This window comes from Trichosurus vulpecula, chromosome 9, assembly GCF_011100635.1.
Source record: "Trichosurus vulpecula isolate mTriVul1 chromosome 9, mTriVul1.pri, whole genome shotgun sequence".
Taxonomy (NCBI): Eukaryota; Metazoa; Chordata; class Mammalia; order Diprotodontia; family Phalangeridae; genus Trichosurus; species Trichosurus vulpecula.
In genome coordinates, this window is record NC_050581.1 from 86,564,024 (window position 1) to 86,587,450 (window position 23,427).

The 23,427-nt window shown below is 36.4% G+C and overlaps 1 protein-coding gene and 1 pseudogene across 1 annotated transcript in view; both read left to right on the forward strand.

Annotated features, from left to right (window-relative positions):
- UHRF2 (ubiquitin like with PHD and ring finger domains 2) overlaps positions 1-23,427 on the forward strand; it is a 175,497-nt gene that overhangs the window by 105,735 nt on the left and 46,335 nt on the right. The window contains exons 5-6 of the mRNA XM_036739305.1: positions 10,620-10,729; positions 22,665-22,851. Coding sequence (XP_036595200.1) covers positions 10,620-10,729; positions 22,665-22,851 — 297 coding nt within the window. The remainder of the gene's footprint in view (positions 1-10,619; positions 10,730-22,664; positions 22,852-23,427) is intronic.
- Positions 37-2,197, forward strand: LOC118831068 (annotated as a pseudogene).

Sequence of the window (23,427 nt, forward strand, 5' to 3'; positions counted from 1 at the left end):
TCCTTTTTATGATGTTTTTAGGATAGAGTCCTCGCAATGGAATCGCTGGGTCAAAAGATATCAGGTTTGTGACTATTATTACATATTGCTATATTTCTATGAAACATTTGCCAGTGTGAAGTCTTACCAACCATATATTAAAGTTCCTTTTTCCTTATAACCCTAACATTAGAATTTACCGTTTGTTGATATTTTTGCCATTCTAATGGGTATAAAGTTGTCTTTTATTTACTTTCCTTTCATTAAGGACTTGGAGTGTCATTTCATGTGGTTTTAAGATAATATTTTCTTCGTAAATTTCTTGTTCATGTCCTTTGACAGTTTCATATAAGTAGATTGTATATAGATTGTATATTCTGTATAGGTTCTGGACTTAAGATGTCTTTACAGATTTTTTTTTAACCTTAAGGACACTTTGGCACCCTTAGTGGTGCCTAACATAGCATTAACTTTTTCAGCTGCTATATAACACTGTTGATTCATACTAAATTTATATTCCACTAAAATTTTCAGGCCTTTTGTACATGAATTACCTTCTAAACAGACTTCTACATTTTGTAGTTCATCTTGTACTTTTAAAATATTGTTTAAATCCAAAATAAGACTTTACATTTATCTTTATTAAATTTTACATTATCACATTCAGCTCAGTGTTCTAGCCCGTCAAGAGCTTTTGGAATCTGGAAATCCTGACTGGATATCCTTTGTTAGCTATTTTTAATAGGATTGTATGATGTATAGATTTGAGTAGTATGCCTTAGTATCAAAGTCACTGATAAAAATGTTAAATAATACAGACTTAAGTCAAGGTCATTTGAACATACTACTGAAGAGCTCCTTCAAAGTTGAAATCAAATCATTAGTAACTGCTCTTTTGAGTCCAGCCATTCAGCCAGTTCTGAATTTACTTCCTTGTACTATTACCTAGACTACATCTTTCGTAAGGATAACATGAATCCTGTGGCTTTTTCTCTTTCCCCTCCTGTAGTCCCCTCCCTCAGTTTTTTCAGCTTTCCCTTTCCCTCTCCATACTCTCTCCATTCATCACAATGACACTGATCATTATATTCTGAGGGAGGCTCAACTTTATATTCTGAAGGAGGCTCAATTTTGTAACCCAAGACAGAAGCACTCCCCTTCATCTTAATCACTTTTGCTATCAAGGATATAAGACTTCTGTGAGAGACAAGTCCCATGTTAATGTGGGCCCTACTGGTCACATATCAGGGCAAGCATACTTACACAGCAGCTATCACCAGGATTCTGGCAAAGAGATGTGGGGCCAAGTTGAATAAGCATGAAGATATCAGCAGTGGCCCAGGGTATCAGTGCATCCCATATGGAATATAGCACAGCCACCTGACACGTTCACACTCATGGTCCTGGCCATGCTCCCTATGTCAAGAACATGAACATAGGGACAGCCCCTGAATCCTGGTGATAGCCAACAATGTCCTCATGCTACAAGGGAACACCTGATCATTGCTAAGCAGAACATAATAGTGTTTGCAAACTAGGCAGATGCTATCTAGGACAAATGAGATGGTGAAGCTAGTAGAGCTAGAAATAGACTAACTGTTCACTGAACTTAGCTATTATGGGAACAAGAAAATCTTACTATCACTATTGGCTCTGTTCTCGGTGCCCTTGAGCAGCAGTAGCCAGAGTTGGAGGTGAATACTGTAATAAACCTGCTGGATGCTGTGGATACTCATGTTCTTTGCCCACTCAGGATCTAAAGAAGCCCTTCCTGCTGCCTGTGGAGTCTTTGTCGCAGGCTATGGCATAGTGGTGACTGGAATTGAGGAAAAAGGAGATAAATGTGAATTCCTGGGACACAGAAAGAAGATGCACGTTGTGTTAAGACATTGAAAAGTTTCACCAGAACTTGGAGTGGAGACGAGGACTCTAGAGGGAAGACATTTGCTGGGGCATGATGATGGTCAAACTGGGCTCCGTTCATCCCCATCAAAAGGTGGAGATCAGGTTTACATCCTCAGCAAAGAGAATGGTAGCTGTGACTAACCATTTGTGTCATGTTTAATTGCAGTCCTGTTCTCTCACACGAGACAGGGCTTGTCAAATTATTCTGTCCTCATTGAAGAAGACAACCATGCCTGCGGAAGAGTTGAAGCTCAACTTAATATTAAGACCACTGATGGTCTTGGAGAAAAGCAATCATTGGCCTGGTCAGTAACATCGGCTATACATGAAGAGGTCAAAGACATTAAGAGGAGCTGAGTTCAACTGTGACTATCTTTTCTTCCTTAGTACCTTACCACTTTGAGTCCAGAAACTAAAGTTTAGAAAGTAAAAAATAACCCTGAAGAGTTTCACATCATCTGCACCTTAGTTATATCCTGGTGGTGTATCCTATGACTAAGGAACACGCAAATGATATGGAAAATAAAGTGTTGTGCAAACTATTTTGTCAGATATATAGAAATGATATCTACAGAATTCACTTGTCAATAACCTGTCTGGTCTAGTAACCTTGTCAGGAAAAAAAATCAAATTAATTTGACATTTGTTCTTAACAAAGTCATGCTGATTTCTTGAATGCTGCTTCATCTTCTGAATCTTCAGTGACCATCTCTTAATCATTTATTCTAGAGTTTTGCCAGGAATCAATGTCAAGCTCACTGATTTATAGTTTGTAGACTACATTTTCTTCCCTTTTCAGAAAATTAGGAAGCATTTGTTTGATCCAATCTCAGATCTTTAATAGATCACTGGTGGTGTTTCACACTAGTTCTTTCAGTAATCTAGAATATAGTTCATCTGGGTGTAGTGCCTTGAACTCATTAAGGGCACATTGTTTTCCTGTTTTTCCAAAGTATCAGTTCCCCATTAGCCATTTGCATTCTGACCGTTCTAGTCTCCAGAATTCATTCTCCTTGGCAGAGAAGTTGGGGGGAAAAAAGTAAGAGTTGAGCCAAGGCTGCCTTTTTCATCTGTTGTCATTGTCAAGCAATAGTCCTGTTTTATTTTTACACCCCTATCCGTCTAGCCAATACAACTTGTCAGCTGCCCTATTGCTGTCTCTCCCTTTCCCCACCAAGATAGCATCCTTTAAATCAGACCTGCAGAGACCGTGCCTGCCTCCTTGAGTTAATCCATTAGCTGTTAGAGCTCTGCATAGTTCCTTATTGATGAGTGAGTGAATGCAAACTCAACTTCCCCACTATGTCTACCTGGTCCCAGACTATGCTTCTCATCTGTTCAACACCAGACATTTTGCCATTTCTCTACGCCCCTTCCCCTCTTCAACTCTTGCTCTAGAAATAGTAATCAAATCAGTGTAGTCATTGCTTTTGGAAAGGATGTAACAAGCAACTAAGTAACTGCCCTTTGTTCCATTTATCTTTCTTGTGGTTTTCCCAAATCATCACCCTGTTTCTTAGCCACTGCTCCTTTGCATGTATTAGAATATAAACTTCTTGAGAGTAGGAACTGTCTAACTTTTATGTTTTTCTCCCAAGTGCCTAGCACAAGGTAAGTGCTTAATAAGTGTTTTACATTGATTCAAAATAAATTTTTAAAATTCTGTCTTCATCATTGCTCCTTTGCCTCATCCCATCCTGAGTCCTTATGCTCCTGATACTCTTTTTTTTGTAAGACCGTAGAATGCTTCATTCTTCTACTGTTCTGATCTTGCTTCCAATTTAAATAGATATCTTTTAAAAATCCAGATTGCTTGATGATTTTTCAGTGCCTCCACATTGGTCTCATTAACAAGTTCTACTTTTTCCTCTTGGTCAGAATTATTTCTCTTTGTTTTCAGATTTTCATTATTGAGAGTTTCCCGTTACTTGTAGGCTGGCTTCCCTCTTAGGAATTGTAGTCTACAAGAGCCTATTTATCTTTTCTCTGAGCTCTTTGAAATTACTTATCCCCAAATATAAGATATTTGTCAGACTGTACTTAGCTTTTCTCTCTTCTACACAGATTCTAAGAGTAGTTATTTCTCCCAAGGGCTCCTATAATTTATACTTATCAGTTTCTCCTTGTTGGTAAGAGTAAATCCAAAATAGAATTTCCTTGTCCTGGGAGACGGCAGTGATGTAATGGGATAAAGTCTGGATTTCGAATCAAAAAGATGCAAACATTTACTAGCTTCACGATTTAACCTCTCCCAAGTACATTTCTCTTATCTTTGAAATATGAATAATAGCATATATCTCACAGCTTTTGAGTGAGGATCAAAGAGATAAGGTATGTGAAGCCCTCTGCAAACTTTAAATTGCTATATTAATGTTAGCTATGATCATTACTACTTTTTCCATCTTTTGAAGGCAAGTTAAGAAATTATTAGCAGCTCTGCTTTAGACAGACAGCTAGGTGGCACAGTGGACAGAGTATTGGGCTTGGGATCAGGAAGGCTCATCTTCCTGAGTTCAAATCTCCAGGCACTGAGCATAGTAGATACCATATGATGTTCACCCCAAAATGAATTTAATTGTAATATAGTTCAGAGATATCTCATTGTTAATGTGGTAATGATTTCTGAATCAGCAGTCAGAACATGATCAAAGATCAAAATTAAGAATAAAAAATGTGGACATGGAATTAAAACAATTTCAATCTGACCTATTTAAGTTTTTGTTTAAAAAACATAGGAGATGGATGAACAGTGGATATTGATGTAATAATTTCATGCAAAAGTTTACTTGAAGTAAATCAGTTACTTGAAAGAAGAATGGAGAAGAGCCCAAAAAGTGCCTGAGTCAGCAAATACTTTATCTTCTTGTCAAACAAAAGAATTTGGTAACCAAGAACACATGGTTAGGATTTATATTGTCATTTGTAAAATCTTAGAAGGGTGATGGAATATTATGAGCAATATTACCTCACAAAACAGCAGGAAGCAGCAAGAGGAAAAATCATTTTAAATAAAGCTTGACAAGAGACCCCCCCTCCCCCACCCAGCTAAGTGTCATCCCTAGGTCATTTAAAGATGCTACTGAAAGACAGATGGAAAAATGGGGGGAAAAATCGGCAAAGGTTTTATAACAGAACTTTTCACCATCGTGGGCAGTGAACATTTGGACTCTTAATCCTGAACATGCTTCTTGAAGAACTGGAAATGGCATTGAAGGAAACAAAGATTAGAAAAGGAACTATGTAAGACCAGGTACCCACAGAAGAGGTCCATGCATGAGACAGCATAATTGTGAAAGCATTGAGATCAATCCTCAAATCCTCTAAAGGAGGGAACAGTACCAATGACATGTAGAAAAAATATCACATCCAAAAAAAGGAGAGCAAGAAAACATCAATAGGTATCAACTCATGTGCGTACTTTGCCATATACATAAAATGTTGAAACTAATTTATATCCATATATTTTATTAGACGTATTTTATGAAACATACACACACATGCACATACATTGAGACCATCCTTGACTGAAGATATTAAAAGTGAACAGGCAGCTTTCATAATGTTAATTCCACAGTAGACTACATTTTCGCCCTATTACACAATTCACTGAAAGGTGTAGGGAACATTAAGTTTGCCCCTATGCTTATTGTTTATTACTGTTTTTAAAGCATTAAATTTGATAAAACAAAATGCCACTTTAAAGGGATCTTCGAAAGGTAAGTTTACTCAGATCTGCTTTTTAATAATAGGGAGACATGCTTAGTAAAAGTGTTTGCTACTTTCAGTACAAGTGAAAGAGAAATAGATGGTGAGATCCTTCAGTAGCTCCTGTTTGCAGATGGCACTGTGCTGATTATATCAAACTCTAAAACACTGCAGAGTCTCCTAAATTAGATTCAGTTTTTTAAAACCAGACCTGTAATTTTGGCAGTTCAGAGAGCTCTCATTGAGGAGCTTCCACTACTAATGTTCCTTTTCTGTCACTTAATGTTTTAGAGACTTGTCTAGGGGAGACAATGCATCAAACACACACTCTGAGCAACCACAACATTGCTGAATACGGCCCAAACCAGATTAAGATGTGATTGGGAAATAGTTAACAAAACAACTAAAAATACAGTTCAACATAGATACTATGTATATGTCATTTCCTAAGTCAGTGTGCTGCCCACACGGAACACTACGTCCAGTTTAGTAGTGCCTCCCCATTTCTATTTAAGTTCGGCACTTTTATTCTAGGAGACTGAGAAGTGACTTGGCAAGGATCACGTAGCCACCAGGTGTCAGAATGGACTTGAACCCGTCTTTCTGACTTCAAGACCAACTCCATCCATCATGCCAGTCTGCCTCTCACAGAGAGATTTCAGGAGTCACAATTATTCAAAATAATTTGGCCTAATTGTCTACACGGGGAAAATCAAGTGGGTAAAGAAAGTCTATTGTTCAGGTGGTTCTACACTTATCAGTTATCATTATTGGATGTATAGTTACAACCTACTAAATGTGTATGTGTGTGTGTGTGTGTGTCTTGGACAAACACTGAAAATAGGCAACAAATTAGTCCTAGAATTGAATGAGAGGAGCACTGCTGGCTGAAAATTGCAAAGTTACTTTAATGACCCCTATCCTTCCTCCCCACCCCTGCTGTCCTACACATACTAAGTTTCTAAAGATGTAAAGATCAGCCTCATTTAAAGTGCAACGGAGAGGTTGATGGTGGGCATGGAAGGGCTACAACAGATTAGACAAATGAGGAATTAAAGAGAAGTATTATGAAGGGTATTACCAAAGAAGTATGTTAATAAAAGAAGGGTGGAACTGAATGTGTGGCAGTTGGATAGTCCAAACCTGTTCTGTTGGTATCCTAATGTCAAGAGAAAGGGAGGAAAGCTTTACCAGGCTTTAATAAATTCTTTGTGGCAAAAATTTGGAAGGACATAGATAAGTCACGTGACAAAAACAGGCATGGATGGATTGCCATCTTCATCACAGGTGTGAATACCTGCATTGACAAGATCCTTTGGAGTATTAGAGTAATATACATGTTATTACTCTGGCCATACTCTTACTCAGTAAAGTCCTTTGGTATGGTCATTATTTGACCTATGTCTTGTTCCTTTTGAATAAGCTTTATCATTCTACAACCATATTGTAATCAGTTCTCATCATGTCTCAATATTTGTAAGTTCGAATTTGCCTCCTTGTCATAGGATCTTGTGTTCACTTTGCTTCTAAGACTGTGCATATGTCAATAGAAATCTCAGATTTTGTCTCCTGGAAGTTTGAGTGCCTTTATTGCTACTCTTTGCTTTGTAGCTACTCTGCCTTTTCTAGTTCTGTGGATACTGATATGAAGTTTTCTTTACCTTCCTTGGCTTGACAGATTTATAAGCTTTTACCATCCATAGTTAGATGTTTTCCACCCACAACCAAGTACTTTTATCATGTACCTGCTATATACTCAGCACTATGCTAGATATTTAGGAGAAAGAGGGGAAAAAAGGCATGAGGCAACCAGTTAAGTGCTTACTAACAAATCAAGCAGTGGTTTTTTTTTCATGATATAATATTTTATTTTATTATTTATTCTTTAAAAGACTTTTAAAAGATCATTTATTTAGCATTTTAAATGATTTTTTGGTAGGTTAAAACATACACTCTTTCAAAAGTGTTTACAGAAGACAATTCCCAGTTTTGAAAAAATATTCATGTGAATTAAAATTACTCTAAAAACTATTAGCAATTTATATAGTTAACATGTATTCAAATAAAAATGTAAAAGGCAACAAGATTCATTCAAGAAGTAGCCCACAAATAAATATTTTGTCAGTGTAACATGTTAAGAATTTTATAACCAGATGTATTTATTTGAAAATAAATTATGTCTTTTCTATTTTTTAGAAGTAGGACATGAAGACTTCATTCTCATGGTAGCAGCCGCAGATATTTAGTCCAGTAGCGATTAGATCACTTCTTTTCTAAACAGTATTTAATCTGACCATTTTAGACATAGTTCAAAAGAAAACTTGGTAGCAGTGAGTTGCTGGCCAAAATTTTTAGGAGGGAAGGAAGTTGAGAAGGTACAATAGTGTGAACAAGGTAAGCGATTCGTCAGATGCACATAATAGTTATGTCTTGTTTAATGAGTTAGAATAACTAAAGAATTTGTCATGCGTCCAGCCTTTGTGATAAACCTTCTGTATGTACTTAACCAAGCAGGGCCTCAGGAAGCAGGTTCAGTTTGTCGCCAGGGCCATGATCAGAACCTTTCCAGTATGGTGAAGCCTACCAGACCTTGCTTCTTTGTCGAAGCCTTACCCCTGCTGGAAAACAGAGGCAAAAGAGCAGGATTAACAAGTAGGCATTCTTGCGCCTTTGAGCACAGGGGCCTTGGGTGTTCCTTTAAGGGGAAAGAACCCAAGGAAGAGAGATGAGTCAATCAACAAGCATTTATCAAGAGCCTGCTGAGGACCAGGCACTGTTCTAGGCCTTGGGATTTAAGTGGTGGTAGTGGTGGTGTTTCGTTTCAGTTATGTCTTTATTCTTCATGACCTCACTTGGGGTTTTCTTGGCAGAGATACTGGAGTGGTTTGTCATTTCCTTCTCCAGCTCATTTTACAGATGAGGAAACTGAGGCAAACAGGGTTAAGTGACTTGCCCAGGGTCACACAGCTAGTAAATGTCGGAGGCCAGATTTTAACTCAGAAAGATGAGTCTTCCTGACCCCAGGCCCAGCACTCTAGCTATTGTGCAACCAGCTGCCTAAGATCCCTTGCTACAGGGATACAAGTACAAAAAAAATCAAATAATCCCTGCTTGCAAAGACCTATATTCTAACGAGTGAGACAGATACACATACAAATATATGCAGCATAAATAGTATATAAATAAAAATGCAGAGTAATTTAATACAAGGTAGTTAGGAAGGAAAGAAAGTTATAAGGATTAGGAAAGACTTCATGTAGAAGGTACTACTTCAGCTTCATCTTGAAGGAAGAGAAAAATTGAATGAGCTAGAAATGGAGTGCATTCAAGGCATATAAGATACCAGAGCAAAGTCACAGGACATAAAGAGATGAGAGATGATCGTGTCCTATGTGAGGAACAGGGAGAAGGCCAGCTTGTTTGAATCACAGAGTGGTATAGAGTAATATCCAGGGAGGCTAGAAAGATAAATTGGAGCCAGGTTATGTAGGACTTTAAAAGCTAAACAGAAGCATGCACATGCACATATACCCACACCTCTGTGTGTGTTTATATGTATACATATATGTATGTATATATTCCTAAAGGCAATAGGAAACACTGAAGTTAATTGAATAGGGGAATAGCATGGTCAGATGTATGCATAAGGAAAATTATTTTGGCAGAACTGTGTGTAGGAGGCTAGAATGGCGAGAAAATCAAGGCAGGGAGGCCAGCCTTTTGCAGTCCCTTAGACAAGGTAATGAGGGCTTTAACCATGGTGGTAGTTATGTTAATGGAAAGAAGGTGTCCTCTGGTAAAGATGTTCTAGAGATAGAAACAGCAAAATTTGGCAACTGATTGGATGTGTAGGATGAGGGAGAATAAGAAGTCAGGAATAAAACTGAGATAGTGAAATTGGAAGACTAGAAGGTTGCTGATACCTTTGACAGAAATGGGGAAGCTTGGAAAGTTGGAGAGGAAAGATAATGAGGTCAGGTTTGCATGTGTTAAGAAACAGGTTAGACAAACAATTTGAAATGTTTAGTTAGGCAGTTGGAGAAACAGCTGAAGCTCAGGGGAGAGACTAGGGCTGACTGTATCTGTGAGTCATCTATGTAGAGATGATTGTTAAACTCATGAGATGCGATGAAGGATGAACTGGGAAATGAGTCTACCAGGACAAAGAATAGAAAACTTAACTAACCTTTGTGATAGTATTGCCACATTCTTACTTTTATAAAAAATGATTAAAATATTGATTTCAGTGAAGAACAATCTTATGCTTACACAAGTTCAAAGAAACTGACAAAAGCTGTTTAGACAAATTGAAATTTGACATTCCTTCCCAAAGAAGAAACTGCCTATTTTCAGAATTTAAGAAATGAGGCTAGCATAAGAATTTTATGCTATCAAAATACATTTTTCCTTATAGAAACTCCCAGTTTATTACAATAAAATGTTGATGTTTATTGTTTAGTAAACCAAAATGGGATTATTGACCATTTAAATTAGATTATAATTTTTGAAAGCTGGTCCTGTTTAATTACAAAGGATTAGTATGTTGCAGCAGACGGTAGGAATTGTATTAAGTCTTTTCATTTTAATTGACAGTTTGAAATTCATCAAATCTTCTGTCGGTATTTGACCGGAATAATCAGATATCATGTAACAACTGTCATTCTCTAAAAAAAAAAATTATATGAGAAGTTTCAGAATCGAATAGTTTTTCATAGCCCTATTTAAAAATATATAGGCTGTTTATTCTTTAAAAAGACTAATCACTATATTAAATTTTGTTTCATTATTTTAAAACCCTGTGAGAACTGACAGCTGTATTTGTGATGTCGCAAAAATAAGTGGTTTATACAAAGATTTAATTTTGCCAAACAAAATTGATGATAATTGCTTTAACAGCACATATAGCAGATAAAACTGATGTCAGTTTTTTTGTTTTGTTTCATTTTTGTTATTATGGTTTTTTTCCTTACCATTTGCTGATGCTTCAGTTTTACTGGTAAAAAAAAACTTTTTATTTGTTCTTTTTACAGTGGACCAGAAGATACAATAAATGATTGCAAGATACGGTTTATAGAAGAAATATACAAGATTGAAAAACCTGGAGCTCATCCACTTTCATTTGCAGATGGACCTTTTACAAGTATGATGTTTTTCTTTTGGGACAGTGGTATAAAGGTTACCAATATTCTATGATTGACCTAAGAATGACAGGCAAGAGCTATCAGGTATAGAAAAAAGTCATTCATTCAGCAAGCATCATTTTGCTGCCCAGACACTAAGCTAAGTGCTGGGGCTACAAAAACAAATTCCATACATCCTATTACAGTAAATATCATATACACTTTTGAGTAAAGACAAAACATATACAAAGGAAAGGCAAGTAATTTGGCTTTAGCAGTAGCAACTGGAGGAATCCAAAAAGGCTTTTGAGTGGCAAATGGGCTGAGCCTTGAAGGAAACAGGGATGCCAAAAAGGAAATGAGGGGAGTACATCCCTGCTCCTGAGACAGGAGTTGGTATGCCATGTACAAAGAACAACAAGGAGGCAATGGAGTTGGAGCCAGATCGTGAAGAGCTTTAAACATGAGTTTGTATTTTACCCTAGACTAGTAATAGGGAGCTTTTTAAACAGGGTAGCGCCAATGTTATCAGATGTTTGATTTTTTAGGCTTAAAAAACAAATTATTTCAGTCAGTTTGTAAAGTCACCAGTTCTCCTAAGGCATCATTTGTGCTCAGTTTCTACCTTTTATTGTAAGGTTTTCTTGATTGAGTGCATTTAAAGCTTGTCAAAGAGTATGGGGTAGATACATTTAGCAACAAATATTTATTGAGCACCTGCAGTACGGTTAGATGCCCAAGGATACTTAGATACTTAGCCTTCAAGCAATTTACATTCCACTAATATAAAATAAAAACATCATTGATGTTATATGGCAACAAATGGAGCTTAAAATATATTAACAGAATGAGATTTTTGAAGTACAAGGCCTAAGATAAAATGATGTTGGCAGTATATCTTTTTTTTAAGGTAGTAGGGGATGTGTGACTTGGGTTTAACACCTTCCATCAGTAATAAAGTTAGACAAAGAGGATACACAGAATGACAGTGAAGAGGACCAACATTTGTGAAAGAGAAAAAAAGAATATTCCCATTTAGTATTGGAGGTGGAAATGGGAGGTAAAGAGGGGTAGGAGGAATAAAAAAACAACTGGTACGGAAAAAAGTATATCTGAGAATATTAGAATTGTAAAGGAACATTTCCTAGGAACCAAATCTAATGGTGCCTTGGTTAAAGTAGAAGACTTGGAATTAGAAGACCTGGTTTCAAGTACTGCCTCTTATACTTAGGAGATGGGTGATGATAAGCAAGTCACTTAACCTGTCTCAGTGCTAATGAAGGCCTTCAACTAGATGTAGATGATCTCTGTCACCAGGCTGGAGTCAGGAAGACACAAGTTCAAATACAATATGCTTAGCAGCATTGTGACCCTGAGCAAGTCACTTAACCTCTGTTTGCCTCAGTTTCCTCATCTGTAAAATGGGGATAATAGTAACACTTGCCTCCCAGGGCAGTTACGAAGATCAAATGAGATCATAATTATAAAGCGCTTGGCACGTAGTAAGTGCTATACAATTGTTCATTGTCATTATTCCAACTTTAAATCTATGTTCTTAGGATCCTTTTGGAATATTTTTACTGGGGTACATTTAAACACCTGAATTAGCCAAGGGAGAATTGAGTCTCTTAGCTAAAATGTAACGAGAAGAACCTTCAAAAGGACTCAAAGTGAAAGGCATGCAAAACTCTCTCCCTTAAAGGAAACTCTGCTTCTATTTTGGGGTGTGTGTATGATATTTTCCAAACTGTAAAATATACAGATATAATTATTACCCTTTACTTTGCTGTGGTAGGTATAAATTAGAAGTATTCTATTGTTCTTGGCTCTTCCATAGTATTGTAGTTTTTGCTGCAAATGTTTGTTTCTTTTGTAAGTAAATGAGTTAGCAAACTACACAAAATATTACTCCAGAGAAGTTAAGTATTTTCAAGGACAAGAAAGATGCTCTTATTGAGAAAGGAAAAATGAATGCATTGTTAGTGAAGTTGTGAACTGATCCAACCATTCTGGAGAGCAACTTGGAACTATACCTAAAGGACTATAAAACTGTATATATCCTTTGACCCAGCAATACCACGTCAAAGAGATCATACAAGTGGGAAAAGGACCCACATGTACAAAAAAGTTTATCCCAGTTCTTTTTGTGGTGGCAAAGAATTGGAAATTGAGGGGATGCCCAACAGTTGGGGAATGGCTGGACAAGTTGTGCCATATGATTGTGATGGAATACTATTGTGCTATAAGAAATGATGAGCAGGTGGACTTAAGAAAAAACTGGGAAGACTTATATGAACTGATGGCATACTATTTGCTTTCTTTTTTGTTTTGTTTCTTCTTTCCTGTGGTTCCTCCCATTCATTCTAATTCTTCTTTACAACGTGACTAATGTAAAAATATGTTTAATATAAATGTATATGTAAAGCCTATATCAGATTGCATGCCATCTTGGGAAGGGGGAGGAAGTGATGGTGGGGAGAAAACTTAAAACTCAAAATCTTATGGAAGTGTATGTTGAAAACTAAAAATGAATTAATTTTTTTTTAAAAAGGGAGAAAGAGAAAGCAAAGATGACATCCTATGGACTCTCTGAGATCAGATTCTGGTCTGGAATTACACACCAAAGTGGCAGTTGTTTTTATTCATGCTTTGATTCTGGGTAGAATTTTTGCCCCTAAATTGCTGTTTCATGTATCATAAAGTTTTACATTTGGTAGGAAACCTGTAGCTTATCTAATTCAATCAATACATGAACACATTAATAAGAATCTACTCTGCAGACTACTCTACAAGTGGTCTTCCAGCTTTGTTTAAAGGCCTTTACAGAGCAACCCATTATTATACTTGGTTAAGAAATTTTTCTTTATCAAGCCTAAATTTGCCTGTTTTTAGCTTCTATCCCTTGCTCCTGATTCTGCTTTCTAGCTAATCTAATCATTCTCTTACATCAATCAAGTATCTCTCAAGAAAAGCAAAACCTTTTTTAAAAAATTGTTTAGTTTAGCAAAACAAATGCTCCCATTGGCCATGTCCACAGATGGATGTCATTCTACATTCTAGGTCCAACACTTCTCTATCAGGAGGTAGGCAGCTTCCTGACAGAATTTCGTCATGAGTCCTGGAAGTTTTGGTAGTTGGTCATGGTTCAAGTATTTATAAAACACTTATTACAAGGGAAAAAGCTCCTGCTATGTTAGACTTGCTAAGCACCTTAAAAATATCTCATTTTTTCCTCACAACAACCTTAGGTGCATGCTATTTTATGTTTTATAGTTCTCATTTCATACATTCCAGGAATCTGAGGCAGACACATATTAAGTGCCTTGCTCAGGATTACACAGCTAGTTAAAAGTGAGGCTTACTTTGGACTCAAGTCTTCCTAACTCTCTGTTCAGTGCTCTACTCACTGCCCCACCTAGCTACTTCTAACAGCAACTACTACAACCCTTCTAAGTACATGGAGACAACAATAGTATTTCCTTATGTTTTATCCTGTCCTGATTAAAAATCCCAGGTTCTTTAGCCAGTTTTCATGTTATGATCCTAAGGCCCTTTATTATCCCTCATCCCTTCCTCTGAGTACTCTCCAGCTTCCTGATAATTTTCTTAACATGGTGTTCCAGAAACTAAAGCCAGATGTGGTCTGACTATACCATAATAGAGTGGGACTGTTACTTCTTTTGCTCTGGATATACTTGCACATGTAGGGCTTGGGTTTGAATTATGGGAGCACCAGGACAGCAAGAACTACAGCATGGGAGCAAAATAAACCTTTGATTATATAGAGGGACAAGCTGACATTTCCAGTAGCAAAGACAAGCCCCAGTAAAGACCCTGCAGAATGGACACACATAGGAGAATTTTTCTGGTGTCATTAGCTTGATCCAGATGGACGCTTCAGTGAGATAATTAAAGCAGTCCCTTATTGTTTGAATTACCCTTTTGCCACTGCTTGGTCTTTTCTCCTTTTACTTGTTGCCTCAGGGCTGCTGGTTCTTAGCTCTCTCTTGTTCTGAGATAGATCTTCCCTCTATCTCCAATGATTTTGAGTATCTGTGCCCAGTGGTCGTCCTTTGTTGTCTCTCTCATTTTCTACAATCTTGCAGATTTCTCTAGTAATGGACTGGCAAGTTCTTTTAGAACACTAGGATGTAGTTCATTTGGACCTTCAGACTTCAGTTCGAAAAAGATAGGCACAAGCATTCTCATTATTTGTTGGATTATATTGGATTTTAACTCCCTGCTAGCTGTTTTAGTGCTATCCCATTTAGCCTAAAAATCATTCTGCTTAATACAAAATGGAAAGAAAAAAAGTCGTGGTCCATTGTTAATGTCTCATTCATCTTGAGCAGCCATGTTGTCCCTTCTCTGATACTTACTTTTTCCCAAAACTTAGTTCCGAGCATTTGTGATGCCTTCATTAAGGGAACCAGTGCACAGAGAGCAGCTCACCCATACCTTGCCCTGTATAACTTTTATCTATGTGCAAAGAAAAGGTCAGGATGTCTTGTTCAGCCTGTCTTGTAGTCACGTGCCAATGCTCCATTTTTTTATTTCAGCAGCAGATTTTTTCTTGTGGGTTAAATCATGGCCAGCATTACAGGTCCTCTCCTTTACCTCCTGATGGATAAAATTATCAGTAACAAGCCAGGAGATTATTAGCTGTATTGCTGTGGCAGAGAGAAAGCACGCACTGATGTCCAGATGGTTGAAGGAAGGCCTCTATCACAACGATTGCCTTGGCTCTGCCAGACATGCACCTTGTTTCCTTAACTCCTTGTCTTTTTTCTCCTTTTGTCCTAGTTTCTCCCAGGACTATTAACAATTCTGTTTCTCTCAGTGTTGCTCTTCATGAGAATGTGCTCCACCATGCTTCCACCCTCTAGTTCCTGAATTTCTTCACACAGCTATATCTTCACCACCCTGTTTAGGTCATATCAGTCATAGGTTCCATCCGAATCTCAGTGATATAGAAGTTCCAGGCTGCCTGATTGCATGAGGATCTCTAGCTTAACTTGTTATCAATGGGTTTAGGGGCTGGCCATGTGATTTCATGAGTGTAGGGAGATCCTGGGTGAAGAAGCTTCCTCTGCCGATGAAGATAGGCACCTTCTCTGCAACTTGTGGTCTTAAAAAGTTGCTTAGAACATGGAGAGGTTAGTTTACTTGACCAGGGTCACATAACCACTTTATGTCTGAGATGAGACTTCATCCATGTGTTCTTACTTTGGGATCAGCTCTCTATCTATCATGCCACGCTGCCTCTCTTTATTTCTGTACCATTTGTATTTTTGTGTGTTATCCGAGACTGTGGGTCTTATTGCTAGCTTCTGTTTTGAATTAGTTGTCTTTGGATTTATTGATACTATCTTCTGCAATTTGTTTCTCTCATTTTTTATATAACTGTGAATTATTGGATATGTATACTGCTATTTTTTTTCCTATCGTACATCTGGTCTCTTACTCATTTTGGTGGTTTTCTCTTTACCTTTTCAATTTAAAATCCTTTTAGTTAGCTTTTTCAGACCCCTTGCAAAAATATACACACTGAGACATAGTTTGTGTGTATGTGTTTGTATACACACGTATAATGTGTGTATACTTAGCAGTAAAAATTAAAATTTACACATACTTTGAAAAAAGTGAACAAAAAAGAGATAATGGTATCTGAGAATGGGATTTTTATTTTTGGATCTGAGCTTTAAAAAAAAAAAACAATCAGCTTTTAACCAGTAGTGGAATATACATAACAAAGAATAGTCAGATATCAACACATCTGTGTGATATTTATTGGTATATGTGTATACATGCATATTCATGCACATATGTACACATACATACACATATATATGCACATATACTTGTGTATAGATACACAAATGTGCATATACTCATGTGTATATATAGATGTGTGTATATGCATATACACACATAAACACATACATACACACTCACAAATGTGTATATACACACATACATTTGTTATGTGTACTCCATGTGTGATCAAGAGCCAGTCATTTCTTTTTTTGTAAAACCTTGATCTAGAAGAACAAAGCCCATTCTCAGCTGGAACCCCAGCCCTTTGCTCTTTGATAGTGTTCCAAGACCTGTGGTCTTTTAATGTTGCCGATGCTAGGTCTTGTATGATTCTAATTATGGCACCACCATATTTAATTTTTTTTTCTTGTTGCTCATATTTTACCCTCGAGCTGGGGTTTCGGGATTTAACTGGTATTCCTGTGAGTTTTCCTTGTAGAATTTCTTTCCAGTGGTGATCAGTAGTTTTTTTTTTCTATTTCTACTTTCCCCTCTTGTAATGCTTCCTCACCCCACTGCTTCTGCACTCACCGGGCTTATGTTGGTTCCTTTTTGCACCGCCCCCCCCCCCCCGCCCAGCATCTGTGTAGCACAGCTGGGTCTGGCATTACTTGTCAGCAGAGGTTCCCTCAATCTTCCCCAGCTCAGACACTTATTGTCCTAGGAGTAAAAGTTCCTGTGACTGGGACCTCCAAACCCAGCTAACCCCAGGGCTTGCAGGTTGTTGTGTAAACTGATCCTAGCCTGGAGGTTTTTGCTCTTCACGAGGACTATTCTGTGCTGGGATTTTTCTTCAGATCCTCTCCAATTATCCTAGGAGGACCCCAGTTCTGCCCCTACTCTTACTTATTTTTTACTGCTCTTTGTTTGCCCTGAGGCACTATTTTATCTATTTTGTGGGGGGAAAATCTTGAGTGCTTGGAATTTTCTGACCTACTTACCATCTTCCCAGAATCCTCTTCCTGTATGTGTTTTTTAGACACCTTTTGAACATATTTTCCTTGTAGTTAATACTGATTTTTTGTGTATGTGTATTCTTGACTTTCATCATAAAGTATATTGATATTATGCTTTTGGTTCTACTTTCTTTACTCTGCATCACTTCATCTAACTCTTCGTAGGTTTCATTGAATTTTTCATATAAATCAACTTTTTTGGCATAATAATCCATTGCACCAGAACTGGTCCAATCGTATTATTAACTAGTCAGACACAGATAAAATTCCATGCATAGGTCTTTTCACAGTCTCTAAATTTCTGGTATTACTTCTTAAATTTTTCATTGCTTTTAACTCCCCTGCCCTACCCCCTTTCTTTTCAAAGATAGAAGTGTTTAAATACTGGGATTATCTGTGCTTTCCTACTTGTCTTACTACTTATTTGTGATACTGTCAAATAATTCCTTTATTCATTCCTCCTTTCAAGTTTGTTGTTATTTTAAGTATATTTCATTATTTAATTTTATTCTCCTTCTCCCAAGCTCATTAGTGACCAATCAATCCAATCCAGATGGGCTTGTCGCTGCCTTTTTTTCTTCCTCTCTCAGGGTTTTCTGGTATTTGTTAGTTGAATCCAAGCCATTTTTGTCTTGATATTCTTCAGCATGGCATTTTTGTCATTGTAATGCCCCCAACAACTTGAGATAACTATGGTTCATGATAATCCTGGGTTTTAATAATCTTTTGTAACTTTTTACATTGAATTTCTTTTTAGTGACACAGTTTTTAAGTTTTCTGAGGCTTTGCCTTATTTAATTACATAATTCATTTGCATATTGAAGTTCCTAACCAGATCTAGCTTCCTTTATTTGTTAGGGTCCTGCTTTAAGGTTAATTTACATATCAAAGCATGCATTTTCATGAAGAAATTCTTGGAATCATTCTAGAGATTAAATATTAAATTTTCCCCTTCTCATAGTAATGATAGGCTAGTTCATTCCTAAGATATAACTAGTTTCAATATGATATTTCCATTGAATATTTAATGACATAATTTACATTTATTTCAATATATTTAATTTTTCCTGTTATTTTTCGTATTTGATGAATAGTCCTGATTTGAATTTGAACTAGTATGCCTTAATAATATTTTTTCTTCTCAGTTTGTCGTAAAAATTATGTCAGTGTGGTTCCAGCATTTGACAATGTATCCAAGTGAGTTGATTATAATATTTCTTCTCGTTAGCATCTTGCAGATTCCATTGGCCTAGATTCTGTCCCTGAAATGTCAGCAATTCAGACATTGGTGGGGGGGGGCTGCAAATTTCCTGAAATGTCAAGTCAGATTTCACATTTTTAAGTGAATTCATTGACTCATAAATGATCTTCCTGAGCTCTTCTATTTTCAGTTAAGTTGTTCTTTGATCTTATTTTGATCCTTCTGCCACTATGTCTGCTATTTTGTCTTCCAATAGGACAGTAATATTCATAACAATTATGACAATGTGGTAGTTTCACAAACATAGCATAAAAATATCAAGGAGGAGAAGGCTATGACTGAATATGTGAAGAATCTTACTGGCATCTTGAAATCAAAGCTGAATGGGAAAGACAGTCAATTAACATCTCCCAATCTTAATGTAAACCTTTGGAACTGTAAAACAGATTTGGAAAGTATCCTAATCAAAACCTACACAATATTAATAAAATATGAAAACTATCACTTTAAGCCAGATAAGAAAGATTGACATTCTCTTACAAAAAAGGAGGAAGGAGATTGTTAGATACTAAGCAATATTAAAGGCTGATGACAGGTATATACTACTTAACCAAAAATGGCTTACCTCTGGATGAAGCTTATTAAGTCAAGATCCTAGAGCAGAATCGAAAAGGCCCTCAACAGGCCATGCATATATAAACCAAATTGATAATAATACTGAGAAAGAAACATCAAATGACTCAATCACATTATTGTTGCTGAAGGATTATCCTTAAGTTGCTCAGACTTAATGGGAAAAAATGTAGATTATGCAGGGAAACAGTAAAAACAGTACAGCACATCTCTGCAGACTATAAAAGTTTAGGAAAGTAATAACTCGGCAAGACTCAGCCTACCAGTTAGATTTAGATATTCACCATCTTTTCGTAGCCTGACACCTCCAAATTACAAGACAGACTTCAAAATATCCTCAAGAAATTAACCAATAAACTCTGCTTCAACTGGACCATTATCACAGACCAAAACTGCTGCCCATGATCACATGGAAACAATGTTGATTCATAAAACCTTACTGATAATCTCCAAGCTAGATGAAATAAAAAGCATTCATAGTATAGTTACGTCATGTAGATACGTATCTCTGTTGTCCTACCTGCTAGTGCAGTTGTACCAAGGATCTCAGCAAGCCTTACAGAGAATGAACTTACTTCCTAATTCTTTAATTCAGCCACAAAAATAGTTTATCTTATCCTTCTGTTCAGTACTCTTAGAACATTAAATATAAAAGAATAATAGTTGAACAGTGACTTGTTCCAGGGTCTTCTCTATTTGAACTTCATTGAATAACATGAGGAGAAAAAATGATATTAATACTAATAGCTGATGTTCATATAGCCCTTTAAAATTTGCAAAGCTCTTTATTTACACTATCTTTCTGATCCCACAATGACCAGTGACCCCATGAGTTAGGTGCTATAAATCATACTGTTCCTATGTTACAGATAAGGAAACTGAAGCTGAGGGTTAAATGACTTGTCCAAGGTCACACAGCAAGTAGGTGATAAAGGTGGAACTCAAATCCTGGTCTACTGAATCCAAGTCTAGAACTCTTTTCACTATACCATGCTTACTGAATACTATTTTAATTTACTTTTTCAGTAGATTTTTCCATTGTTTTATCTTGTTCTATTTTATCACTCTTACTCCTTTACTAATTTTACAGATCTTTTTTTTACTGATGTCACTTCATTTTTACTAATAACACCAGTTCTTCAGTTATTTCTCTTATGATAGGCACCCAGCTTATAGGTTATGAAAGTTTGTGTCATGTATTATCAGAATTGGGCATTAGGATTCTCCATCATGTCCTAGATAATTCCAGGAAGACAGCAGACCTCTCTCTAACTTCAGGTAGACAAAGAGATATATCAATACCTTTTCAATAGGGTATCAATCATCTCTACTTATTTTCCTCTTAAGACATTTAATGGATAATTTCTCACCTGTCAATATGCGTGCAGCTGCATCTTCCCTCCTTAGAGCAGCAGCAGCAGCTGCTTATGCTCAGAATCAAGATCTGCTGCCTTTTAGTCTTTAAAGTACTTAGCCCAGAGTGGTCCATGGTCTTCCAGAATCCTTTCTGTTCTGCATCCTTCTGGCCTCCTGACACAGGTCAGAATTCCCTTCAATTTCTTTGTATCTTTTAAATTCCTCATTTCTATTTTGAAAATCTTCTTCCATTCATTTTAAGACCACTTTATTCTCTGCAGTAACTTGAAGTATAGAGGAGTGCTTCACTAACATGTCTTAAAGCTCCCCATAGGATTCAATTTAAGCCTGTGGTCAAACAGGTAGGAGGAGGCAAGCACTGTTTATTTCTAGGGAAGAAGCATGGGGACTTGCCACCACCTTCATGAGAAAATCTTTCTAGTTCTTTCTACTACTCCTAAATATCTACAATCTTAAGATGAGCCACTCAGAACCATGTTATATATTGTATTTTCCATAAGTACCTCAATAAGCAGCATGGAAAATATGCCCCATAGGCAGATCATCAACTTGCCTACCACATGAGTATTTTAATTTTTATTATAAACTTAACATTCATCAACAAACATGAACATTTTCGTATACAAAGATGAAAAGAGAAAATTGTAGGTGAAGCAGCAAACTCCTTGAGTACAGAATGTTTTCCTTCCTTCTGCCTCTTAAAATCCTTTGTTCTTTCACAACTGCCTTCTTTTTTGTGGAGCCTTTTCTGATTCCCCAAGCTAATTGTACCCTCTCTCTCCAACAAAATTTACCTTATATTTATTTTGTACGTACTTATTTATGTCTGTGTTTCCTCCCACAGAAGTAATCTCCTTCAGGGCAAGAGGCATTTCATTTTTTAACTTTCTGTCTCCAGCACTTAGCAAAGTGCTTGGCCCATGGTAGACATTTAATTTGAGATTGTGGGTTGAATATATTCCAATATATGTAAGACCACTTAAAGCTCTGGCAGTTAAAATCTCTTTAAAAAAATTTAAAAAAAAAAATCAAAGTCAACCAAAGTTGAAGCATACTAGAGGAAAATGCAGATTTTGCTATCTGTAAAAAATTTAGTTATCTTGTGGATTTGGGGGTTTATAAGAGAGAATCAAGATAGCATTTTAGTGGTTTTATAGTTTCACTGGATCTAAGAATACACATGGTTTTGACCTAGAGAAAAGTATATTACAAAAATATCCTCCTAAGCATGTAAATTTAAAGATGGTAGTGGGTAGGGAAAATTACTTTTTCCAACTATCTAAATTTTATTTTGTGGTTGGTGCTTGTTTAATACATATCTAAGCAAGATTTTGTATTTGCAAAGTCATTTGATGGACTCTTAGTTATTGATGTAATTTGGAATGGCTGTAATGAATTGTTTGTGAGAGTAAAATAAATTTAGAGCAGTATTTTATAAAACATTTTACATTTTTTGCAACCACATGAGAGAGTATCTGCTTTTATACAATGACATAAAACTATCGAGATTGTTATTTTATAGCAAATATTCTTCATTTATTGTCTGCACCACTCAATTTGCACTTAGTGTGTGTGATTTTGAATTGTTAGCTGTTGTTTATGTCCAAGGAGAGCTCCTTTGAGAGAGGTATTTTATCTTGGAGCTGTTTGTACCCCTAGTGTCTTAAACATCATAATCACTGATATTAATCTGCAATATATACATCTTTTTGCTTTCACCAAATACCATGAAATACTTTCAAGCTGAAAATCAACCTTGTCATGTATTATGCCTCTCATTTTTGGCCAATAAACATTAAAGGTAAGGTAGGAAAGGCACATGGTGGTTTGCCTTTTCTGTTATCTCATGATAATATCCAAAATCAGTTGTATTTCTTTTCTACAGATTTTATTCTACATATTATATATAAATATTTACCGACAAAATCATATTTTTAAGCCTGAACTTGCTACAATATTCTTTCATAACAGGAAAGAGTGGCCCTGAATGCAAACACTGTAAAGCAGACCCAGATAAGGAATGCCGTTTTTGTTCCTGTTGTTTATGTGGTGGCAAACAAGATGCAAACAAGCAGCTTCTCTGTGATGAATGTAATACGGCCTATCATATCTATTGCCTGAATCCTCCTCTAAGCAAGGTTCCAGAAGATGAAGACTGGTAAATATGCCAACATTTTTAAGACTAGAAAAGTATAAGGGCATAAGAAATGTATCATTGCAATTTCAAAGTAGAGTTTATTTCTTAAGATAATTCAAATAGTACTGTGTATCAATGCAAATATATCAGTTAATGATTATTTAACGTTAAGTCTTTTATTCATTACTAACTAGCTATATGGTATGTGTGTGTATGTGTACATATATACATATACACACACTATTCGTTTCTCCAAAATTTAAGATTAGCATTTTTTGGAAATTTCATCTGTTTTTTTATTAAGTCTTTGTCAACCTGAAAGTTTGGTTAAAGGAGGCAAACAGGCTAGGTGATACATAAATTCATATAGTTTATTCTCTTAAAGCTAGCAGAAACATGATCATGGAATAAGAAGCAAACTTCTGATTGACTAAAAGAAGAAAGACAAGGTTTAAGTAACAATCCCAACTCCAGTTTATGGTCTCCATATCATAAGAAAGGAAGTTTCTTAGTTGAATGGGTCATAAATACAGTAAGACAAGACAATTGACAAGGTAGTGTCACTTACAGATTATGGTCCCAAGATGGAAATGTTCC